Here is an 11,629-nt window from a genome sequence, read left to right on the forward strand (position 1 = left end):
ATCATATTCTTTCATAACAGCATAGCAAAATATTACATTCAAAGGCCTAAGAGCATGAGGAGGAAACCCAGTAACTATGAAAATTCAAGTTAAGGTATCCAACGAGTTTACAATGTGGAAAAAGTTGACAGAGGTGAAGGTGCAGAAGAGGTAAATATAAGGGTTTATTGAAGCACTCATGTTGCAGTGCTAATTAGGTGAGAGTTTGTTCCTCAAAACAAATGGAGGTTTAGGCTTATTGATCATGTCCAAGATATTCTCTTGATATTTATATTACTTGCTTCTTCTAAAAAGTTTAAATCTCTACCACTTATTCATTACCTTTTGTTTTTTTTTTCATTAGTATTGATCATAACTCATGACTTTTCCATGCCAAGGCAAGTGTATATTTTCTTGAAATTTTCATCAGTTAGAGTCCTTACCCAATGGCATGCACTCATAGATTACTATACAATCACTTGGTATGCATTGTTATTATTATTACTATACAATCTAAAATCTACCTTAGGGTATTTGCTAAATTAATTAATGACGTTTATGTTATATAATGTAGATATGGCATCCTCCTGTAAGAATTAATGGTTTTAAGTTTGAAAATCCAAATTTTGATGTGGTCCAGACAAGGTCAAATTCTGAATAGAGGGCCACACGGATTGAAAACAATTTGTTGAGTGTTGACTGTGAAGGTGACTTTGATTGAGAGAGGCCACATGGTTACATGGCAATGATTACATATTAAAATGGGCTTTTTTTCATTTTACATAGCAAATAGTTTTAACAAGTCTACCACGTTACCATGGATAATTAATATTTCATAGTAGGCATACTTTATAGTGCTTTTTTTGGTGACTTGCATACTTTATAGTGTGTTGTATAGTTATACATACTGCAATAGAAAATTAACATTTAAAATGCTCATATTCACATACTATTGCTTCTGTGTCAAAATTCTGATTCTAGCTACTTACAATCTTGATTTCTGTGGACTTTTGCTCATCAACATGAACTTTGCAATTAGACTCACTTCAATTCCCTACCTGCCATCTACTACTGTTATTGTGACTTGGTTCACTGAGTATTCTTCTTCATTAGCTGAAGAAGAAACAGTTTCAGCAGGACTCTTTCCAAGGACAAACCCGGGGTTTCTAGGCTGTGGCATTGATGCATTTTCGCTACTTAACATCAACACCACAGAAGATATTGTTGGTCTATCTTCTGCTCTTTCTTGCACACATATCAGCCCAACTTGTATGCATCTCAGTACTTCTGTTTCTGAATAGGAATCACCAAATGATGAATCTATCAGTTCTAATGCCCTCCCTTCTTTCCATAACCTCCATGCCTGCAGTAATGCAAAAATAAATGTAATCTTACAAGATAATATATAACAGTAACACTCCAGTCTCTAGGGAATGTGGCTTTTCTCTTACATGTCCCAGAAGATTTATCTCTTCTGAGGAATAAAATCCTTTGTTCTTTTTGCCGCTTATGATCTCTAGCACAAGAACGCCAAAACTGAAAACATCAGACTTAACTGAGAAGAGTCCGTCCATTGCATATTCTGGCGACATATAGCCACTACATATGTATAAGAACATGTTAATGATGAGGTTATCAGCCATATCTTTTTTAAAGAAAACTATTGTTATTATGTTACACTCACTATGTTCCAACAACTCTCCTTGTGTTTGCTTGAGTTTGATCGCTGCAGAAAATTCTAGCCATTCCAAAATCCGATATCTTTGGGTTCATTTCTCTATCCAGCAGAATATTACTTGCCTTGAGATCCCTGTGGATAATTCTAAGTCTGGAGTCTTGGTGAAGATAAAGAAGTCCTCTAGATATTCCACATATAATATCGAATCGCATTTGCCAGTCAAGCAAACAACATTTGTCTTTGTCTGGAATAAGTTTCAAACAGTCAGTTATATATGTTTCAGAAGGAGGGATTTTCTAGTTTGAAGGTGCAAATGATAAAACAACTCACCAAATAAAATAGATTCAAGGCTGTTGTTTTCCATGTATTCATAAACCAACATCTGCTCCTCCTTTTCAATGCAGCAACCAAACAATCTTACAAGATTTCTGTGTTGAAGCTTTGCCATTGACTTGACCTCATTCTTGAATTCTTCATTTCCTTGGCCAGAGCTTTTGGACAACCTTTTCACAGCAATCTCTAGTCCTTCAACCAACCTACCCTGATGTTACCACACCTTACTTGTGTCACTATTAAAATTTTAACTGTGTAATAACTTCACATTATTTAGATTTCTTGAATATGAGTATATAACATAATGTACCAAAAAACTCTTAAAGCATGTACCCTGTAAACACTTCCAAAACCACCTTCTCCGAGCTTATTTCCTTCAGAGAAGTTGTTAGTGGCCATTGTTAGTGTTGTGAAATCAAACAATGGCAACTCTAAGTCATCCATGGTGCGTTCACCTGAGAGTTCTCTGCTAGCTGAAATTACTCTCTCAATGCGCTGAGGTCTCTCATAGGAACCTGATTCAAGGAAAGGAAAACATTGCAGCCTAACAAGAAGGAAAAATATCACCTCAGTATCAAATGATAGACATTAGTATTCCATTATTACCTTTCTGATTGGTTTTCCTTTGCCATATACTTTTCAATTTTCTCTTCTTCCATAAAAGAAACAAGCTCAAGCCCAAAATTACACTAGCAACAGCACCAAATGTAATGCCTACTATTTTGCCTACATTATTGTTCTTTCCTGAGCTACCACCAGATCCATTGTTTATGTCAACTGTGGAAAAGATAAAAATTGAAGGACTATAACTAATTGTTAAGGTAATACAAGATTAGGAGGTAATATAAGATTAGAGATACTTGCCTACATCAGAAGATGCTAATCTGATAAAGAGATCTTGGCCAGCAACAGAAAACATCCTCGTGTCTAAGAGTTCATCACTCCACATCACACAACCAGTTCCTCCATCTGTGATCTCAACATTAGCATAGGCAGTGCAAGAGCAATTTTTCAAGCACATAGCTTCACATTCTTGAAGAGTCATGCTTCTGTTCACAAACACTCTTGTTGTTTCTGGTGGTTCCACATGTTGCAGCTTCAGAAACTTGTCTCTCCCACAATCCAATCTTGTCTTTCTTACACAACCATTAGAAAAATCCCTGAAATCCCACTCTGTCTGGTTCTTGACACTGAAGCCTTGAATACAACTGCATACTGGGAAAGCATTGGAGTCACAGATACCATATGGACCACAGATACCATACTTGTCACATTCACCACTTGGTGCAAACCATAGCTTCTTCCAGCTTTGGCTACTTTCCACCCACACAAGACGTTGAATTTCGCCATTCCAGCTCACAGTTTTTCTTGAAAACTTGGACTGATTGATAGCTGAAAGTATGTAGTACACTTCATGTGAATCCACAGACATATTATCTTGAAGAACAGCATTTGATGAAACCACTGGTATTTCACTGAATCTCACTCCATTCCATGGTCCACTTCTATGTACCTTAACTTGATTATTCCATAAAAAAATTTCTGGTAGCCCAAGTTTTTCCATCCTAAAAGAAAAATCACCACTTGAGGGGTCATCTTGGCTCTTCCATGATGTTATATAGAGCTCAATACCAGTGTCCAAGTTCCAACCAAGCTTCATTCCCGGTAACAAAGTATCTGTTGGATAATCAAAGCTCTGCCATAGATAGTTGCCATCAATTGCACCATTTTTGTTTGCTTCTCTGAGAATCAAGTTTCCTGTATCCAAAAGCTGAAGAACTGGATTTGTAGCAGTGGTTTCATTTGAGGACCAAATAGCATTTCCTGCATGATCAAGAAGAACAAGGTTCCCCCTTGCTCCAATCTTGAGAGTTCCATTGGTATCCTTAAGTGGGGTGTCTCGGTTTGCAACCCAAACCACTGTTCTTTGAGGAATGTCCTTGTACCATATTCCTAAGTACCATGTGGAGTTGTTGGTTCCATTGAAGAAGCCGAACTCAAACACCTGCTTTGAGGATACAAGTGTTTGGTTGATCCCAAGTGACTGTGTTGCAGTTAAGGTATCCACAGAGGTTACAATATTGAAAAAGGAACTGAATGAGAAGATGAAGGCACAGAAGAAATAGACATTAAGATTTGTAGAAGCACTCATATTATTGCAGTGGTAATTAGGTGAGAGTTGTTCCTCAAAACATTTATGATTGATACTTACATTATTGCTGCCTCTGAAAACGTGTTACTAGTAGTTAACTTGTACCAATGACTTTTCCATGCTGTAAAAGGCATTTGTGTCAGTGTGTGTCTTCAGAAATAGCCAACTAATCCATGTTAATAATAATTATGAAATGGTAAATACTAAATTATGCCACCTATTAAAGAAATAAGCAATCTAACTTTATTGTTTGTTGGCACCATATTCACACCTTTAAACGCAGGTAACGACGAACCAGAAATTAATTTATTTATGGAAGTGAAAAACAGTGTTATAATGTTTTTTATTACACATGAAAAACAGTGACGTGTAAACTAATAATATATGTCATTACATCCTTTTTCCAACACGGCAAAACCTCTGATGAGTTTAATAAATTTAATATAAGATGAGAGTGATTGGTCCAATAGTGGATGATACAAAATTGATACAAGAATTTTTTTTTTTTTTTGGACGTCGATACAAGATTAACATACAATATAAATCAACAAAAGCAGACTTTGTCAGTTAGCAGTATTTGTTGGATTAATAATGCGTTTAGTGGTTAGATATCAAAACTAAAATTTCAGTTATGAAATATAAAAAACTAAATTTTTTTAAAATAAAAACTGAAATTTTAAATTTTTTAATTGTTAAATATATTTAAAAAATATTTTTATTTTATTTTTATATTTATTTTAAATTAAATAAAATACTAAAATATAATTTATTTGTATACACTTTATATTAAATATAATATAAAAATTAATTTAATTTTTATTTTTTTATTTCTCTATTTGATTTTTTAGAGTGACTTCAATACTCCAGTTTCAATAACACTTTTTTTGACAAATAGAAAAACCAACCATCCAACCGATGGAGGAAAAAAAAGAAGGATTTTCTTACGGTTTACGAGAGAAGAGAGTCCGTCTGAATGAGATTTGTGATAATCAATAATAACTTGTCAAATGACAAGTTATTATAAAAATAAATAATTATATTAAATAATTAAATTATAATTAATTTAGTAATAATTATAATAATTAGTTATATTAAATAATTATATTTTTATTTAATTAATATTTTATATTAATTATTTAAATAATAATTAAATCATAATTAATTTATTAATAATTATAATAATTAATATAATTAGATAATTTTATTTTTATTTAATTAATAATTTATATTAATTATTTATATGATAATAAATATTAAATATTATTTATATTATTATATTAAATTATAATTAATTAAATTTGTTTACTTAAAAAAATAATTTTATTTTTATATTTATAAAATAATTTTTGGTTGGATTGCTTATTTTTATTAATTATAGAATTAATTATGTTTTTTTGTATTAAGTAATTTTATAAATTAGTGTAATCTCGAATTATATATTGTGTATTATTATTATATACGAATGTTTTTAATATTAATATCTCTTAATAGTAAATTATTTTTGAATTCATAAATTTAAATAATATTATTAAAAAAATAATTACATAAAATTTAAGTATTTTAATTAATTAATTAAGTGAGACCATAACAGAAATTAAAATTAATTTCTCTTAATAAAAAAAAGAGAAACACTTTAAATTTATATTTACTAATTATAACGTAAAAACTAATGTAAAATTATTTTTTATAATAAATAGACCATAAACAAAAATTGAGATAAATTTCTACTAAAAATAGTCATAAGGTCAATCTTCGTCAAGGCTAATTTTTTTATATATTGTTTAAATATATGTATAATACATTGTTATTGGAAGATTAGGTGTTTTTTTTATATGGTGTTTTATTTAAATCGGACGTTCCGATTTATTTGAAGAAAAAAGTAAACTACAAATCAGAGGGTCCGATTTGTTTGAAAAAAAAAACGACAAATCGCATGATCCATTTTGTATTTTGTATTTTTTTTATTTTTTAAAATAAAAATCGAATAGTCCAATTTTAACATTAAAATTTTTTTTATTTTCGAAATCACAAATCAGACAGTCCAATTTGTGATTGTTTGAAAAAAAAATAAAACAAATCGAAGGCACTGATTTATAGTTCTTATAGCAAAATTAAACACTTCTCTTCTCACATCATTAAAAAATACACTCTTTTCTCTCACACGAAAAAACAAAAAGTTCGTCAATCTTCCTTTCAACTTTAGATAACTAAATATCAATTCCTACACTGAAAAATTGGCAGACGTAATCTATGGGGCAAGACCGCTAGTCTACTATTTGAATTAAATAAGTTTTAGTCTACTATGGCTGCTAAAAGTGATTGACCTTGTATTGCGTGGAGGGTTGTACATTACACTGCTGACTGCTATAGATCGTTATCAGAACAATTTCAATTATTGCCTATTACTTTCTTTCCTAATAAAGTGACATCTATATTATATTTCCATTTGGTCTATTTATTTCTTAGGCGTAGAAATCTTGTCAATGTTGTATCAAAGTTTAGCACAGCTAAGCTTGTGCGTGTTTGGCGTGCCTTTTGGCGATATTTGACCAAATTCCTAAGCATTAACCGTTTTTTTTTTAAACTAGATTGACACCCGCATCATTCGCGGGAGATGAATTTAGAATATAATATATTTTAATATTATTTAGAGATTAATTAAATAATATATAAATTAATATTAAATTTAAAGTGTTTATATAAAAAATATTTTATATTTAATAATTTATATATAATTTTATATAATTATTCACTTAAAATATAATATAAATTGAATTATAATTTATTATTTTAGAAATTTAAAATTATTTATTTAAAAAAATACATAAATTTTTTATATTAAATCTTTTTTATTTTTTTCTTAAAGATAATTAGTTAATTTTCATATATTGTCATATATTTAGAAATGTCGATGTGACATCATTAAAAAAATAAAATAGCTAAATTTTACAATATAAAAGATTAGTATAAATTTTTATAAATTATATAGATAGAATTATCTTTTTTTTTTTTCAGTATCTCCTAATTCAATAGATTAAAGAATACTTGTTTAAGTAGACAAATGATCTAATTATTCAAAAAATTTAAATTGATTCTATGTAAAGGTCAACAAGAATCATGTGCACTATACACTCACACACATAACATTTAGTTGAAACCGAGTACATTTATTACAAGAAAAGGAATTTTCAATTTTACCACCAAAACAAAAGCCTTGTGCGTAGTTTTTGTCTTTGGTAAGTTATCGGAGTCTGGCCAAGAAAACAAAAAGAAGAAGCTCTATGGGGGTTGACTAACAATTGTCTCCCCATACCTAAGTCCAGAAAAAAAATTTGTCACCCCATTAACATCATCATCAAGCAAACTCACCAACTCCCTTTGAGGGATATCTAGAAAACTAAAGGGATTGTGCGTAGATAAAAGACACCTACTAGACAAGAAGCAAAGAGCTAAGCCCAAATTTTAGGGGGTTGACGTTTAATGTGGTTGAAGCCCAGATAATTTGCCTTGCTACTTCCCTTCTTGTTCGGGCTCAGAGTTTATATGTTGGGCTTTGTGTATTAATGGCCCAAAACCAAAAACCATTTCAGACCAACCAACTAGGGTTGGTCAAGTGGTCAGCTCACTCGTTCGCTTAAACAAGTGTCGGGAGTTCGAATCTCGCCTTGTGCATGAAGCAACCCATTGGCCAGCGGCAGACCCTTAAATGGAGCTCAGATCCGCGACGAATTAGTCCTTGACCGATCGGGTTGAGGGATGCCGTGAAAAACCCAAAAAAAAAAAAAAACATTTCAAACCACAATAACATATTAGTGTTGAATACCAAAAAAAAATATATATATATATATATTAGTGTTGAGTGTATGAATGTGTAGTGTAGGTGTATTCATGATGTAATGCCTAAAATTAAAGATTGTCCAATCTATTTTACAAGAAAAGAAACATATTAATCCCTGCCAAAAACATATATATAATATATTAGTCATGATCCGTCACTTTATAACTCAATCTTTATTGTGCATTATGAGTTATAACTCGGCGTCATTCATTCTTTGCTTATAACCGATACCTTCATTACCGACTCAATGACCATCATTTCCATCTTAATGACCAAACGGTCATAACATGAATATCATTCACCAACTCTATGTCTATAAAAGGCACCATTTTCTATATCTCGATAGAAACAACACATGATAAGTTTTATTTTCATATGATAAGTTTTATTTTCATGTCTTACATTCTATATTCATAGAATTATTATAAACAAAACACATGATAAATTCTATTTCATGTCTTACATTCTATATTTATAGAATTATTATAAGGACACACACGTGATAAGTTATATTTCACGTCTAACATTCTATATTCATAGAATTATTATATACCTCTTAAACACTTACTGACTTGAGCGCCAGAGTGTCTTTTGCAGATACCCACCCACTGTGTTCTTTGACGTCCGAGTTATTCTCACTCCATTAAAAAAAAAGGCGTATTACAACAACGCAAGAGACGAGCTATACCTCAAAAATTCATCCACACAAGAATAATTGGCGCCCATCATGGGCCGGTAAACTAATTTCCTACTCCACCGAATAGATTCAAAAAATTTGAATTATATTCAAATACTTGAATCAATTTTCAAATAACATTTACATATTTTAGCAATTTATGTATTCTAATTTTTTTTAATTTCTCAACATCTATTCAAAATTCAGTTTCATAATGCCAAATAATATTCATCGAGAATTTTACAAACAATTCATTTAGAATAATGAAATGACTATTTACACTAATCTTTAATTTGTTATACTTTCTATCAATAATTCAAAACCTAAAATATGCACTTCAAACTCCTAAAAATTTAAATAAATCAATGTATATTACCTACAAAAAATTTTTAATATAATTTTATGCTCTTTAATTACTTGTCATGTTCTATCTTTTTTATTCTTGACCAAAAGCAGAAAGAGTACAAAACCTATTATATAGTCACTTATAATTTTGTTTTCAGCTTTTAGGGATCATCTGCTACACAGAAGCCTCATCTCTTATATTTTCCTTATCTATTACCATAAGAGTGTTGATAAAACCTCTCCTTATATATCATTGTCATTTTAAATCTAAACGTACCATGATTCATTCTTTGCATTAGCTATTCTTATCCATGTGTCACACTTGTCAAACATGTTTTGCTCTCTATACTCCAAAATCAATATCTGTAAATCTATTAAATTTTTTCAAATTTCATTCTTAAAATTTGATAAACTATAACATCAAATCAAATCAAAAGCATTAACATTGTTTGTTAGTTATTTCTTTAGCACTTTTTTAATTTTAATTTATATATGAATCCATTCATCACACATAAACAAATTCTAAACATATCATTATGGCATTATAATTTTCATACCATCATGCTAATCTTTTTTCATGAATTATATTTATTTATTTATTTTTATTATCATCTATACAATTAGATGAGTCCAAGTCTAAAATGTAATTGAATTCTTTCAAAATTCATAATGAAATTTTTCAATAACACTATATTAATTCAATCTTTATTATTTATTTTATTATCAATACTTCATTCTTTCTTCCTATTACATTTATAAATTTAAATGTATTTTGCATGAATTTAAATTCAAAATTAAATTGTTAAAAAATAATCCGAATAGCTCTATGTCATTTGATTGATTATATATTCTTTATTCTCCAGCAATATATAGCTGTTGCACTATTTATTTTATTAAATTTTATGTTATTATTGATTTAATACAAAAAGTTAAGCAAAGTGCAAACATTTAAAATTTACTATTATTGCACGAGGAATATCCCTCGTCATGCATACTGTAACTGCTAAAAACATTATACTAATGTATCATTCAATGACTGTTATCTTATTGCTTTATTATCAAATTAAAGCATGTCCTACAAAACAAAATTTAAGTATTCACATTTGACATGTATGACATTTATATATATCGTCTTCTTTTCTATAATTATTAACTTTTAAGGTATATTTTTTTACTTTGAACTCTTTTACTTTTACAATTATATTATTCAATATATGTTGCGACTTTATACATATTCATTTTCTCAATTTATCTTATTCATATTAGATATTTACTATAAATTGGGAGAATGCTACCATGCTGAAGGGATTTTGTTTCAGCAGGTGAGAAATAGACGTGGAACGTTTCGATATTGGACGTGTGTATGGAGGTGTGGGTACGCGCCAAAACCATTGCAGGTTGACTGAGACTGGAACGCAGTAGAAGTAATAGAAGCAAAATCTGTCAGTAGAAAGTAGAATGATTTAGTGGGATTAATGTGGATATAATTATTATCATTAAGGTATTGGACTTTTTTGTGTGTACATGGACCTGTTTTTTGTTTTGGTTTGCAAAATAATAAAGATGATGAGCATGTGTGGCTAGAGCGTTATTAGGATCATTTTTTAGATGAGTTAAAAAAATAAAATTAAAATAAATAGAATTAAGATAATATTCTATTTGTGAGAATTTAGACAATTATAAAATTAATTAATAAAGATTTTCATTTCTAAACTAAAAAAAAAAGTTATTATTATTATTGTATGATTTATAATTTTTGGTTTAGATTTGAAGGGTTAAGAATTTAGGATTTAGAATGATAGAATTTATGAGCAAGTTAAAAGGTTTAGGGTATAGTGTTATTTATTTAGTATTTTTTTTTTAGTATTAAGTGTTTAGGTTTTGTAGTTTAGGGTTTATAATTTAAGTTATGATTGAGGTATTTTGGATTTGTGGTTAGAATTTATGATATATTATTGAGGATTTAGGGTGGAGAAGTTATGTGTTAGAGTTTATGTTTAAGGGTTTAAAATTTAGGGTTTAGTGATGTGTATTTAGTTTTTAAAAAAATTAGTTTATAAATTTTAAATTAATAAATATTAATTTAAAACAGACAAAAATTTAGTATAAATTAAATAATTTAAAAATAAATACTCTAAAAAAATTGATATTGTAATTTAAAAATACAATAAATTAGATTGTGTTTAGTTAGTTGAAGATCTTACAATTTTTATTCAACTGATGTTTGTTTAGAATTTTTTAAAGTTGATCTTAGTTTGTAATTTTTTAAACTAAAATATAAACCTAATAGTATTATTAGGGTAAAATTAGAAAATTTAAAATAAACAAAGGCAACAAAATGAATATAAAATTTGAAATTATTAAAAATTTGAAAAAATAAAAAATTTAAAATCTGTAATTTTTGAATTTAAAAGTATTGATAATTATCATTGTAGAATAATTGGTAATTCCATGATTAATTTGCTGGACTTTTTTCTGCAGTCCCACAAAATTTTTGGTATATAGAGTTTAGGCTAACTTTTTTGGTTTGGTCTGAACATTATGTGATCTATATGATATGATAATAAAGTTATGGACTATATATGGAGTAGGAAAAAATATGACATGGACCTAAATAATAATAATAAT

General features: G+C 29.0%; 1 protein-coding gene across 1 annotated transcript; it reads right to left on the reverse strand.

Moving 5' to 3' along the window:
* Window positions 1–899: 899 nt before the first annotated feature.
* LOC112784454 (receptor-like serine/threonine-protein kinase SD1-8) lies at window positions 900–4,427 on the reverse strand. The gene is made up of 8 exons (XM_025827656.3): window positions 4,203–4,427; window positions 2,855–4,083; window positions 2,597–2,767; window positions 2,324–2,505; window positions 1,988–2,198; window positions 1,664–1,901; window positions 1,431–1,578; window positions 900–1,342 (listed from the first exon to the last, which is right to left on the reverse strand). Exons 1-8 carry the CDS (start codon window positions 4,274–4,276, stop codon window positions 1,034–1,036), a joined length of 2,562 nt encoding a protein of 853 aa, XP_025683441.1. The 5' UTR covers window positions 4,277–4,427; the 3' UTR covers window positions 900–1,033.
* Between the last annotated feature and the right edge of the window lie 7,202 nt (window positions 4,428–11,629).

The sequence above is a fragment of the Arachis hypogaea genome, chromosome 20 (assembly GCF_003086295.3).
Source record: "Arachis hypogaea cultivar Tifrunner chromosome 20, arahy.Tifrunner.gnm2.J5K5, whole genome shotgun sequence".
Lineage (NCBI taxonomy): Eukaryota > Viridiplantae > Streptophyta > Magnoliopsida > Fabales > Fabaceae > Arachis > Arachis hypogaea.

What these genes read in the sequence shown, in the direction of transcription:
- LOC112784454 (XM_025827656.3), bottom strand. Translation starts at nt 4,276, where the DNA reads ATGCCTTTTACAGCATGGAAAAGTCATTGGTACAAGTTAACTACTAGT. An exon ending in GTTTTGGAAGTGTTTACAGG is followed by an intron (nt 2,199 to 2,323) that starts GTACATGCTTTA and finishes TGGTAACATCAG; the next exon opens with GGTAGGTTGGTTGAAGGACT. An exon ending in CCTTGAATCTATTTTATTTG is followed by an intron (nt 1,902 to 1,987) that starts GTGAGTTGTTTT and finishes AACTTATTCCAG; the next exon opens with ACAAAGACAAATGTTGTTTG.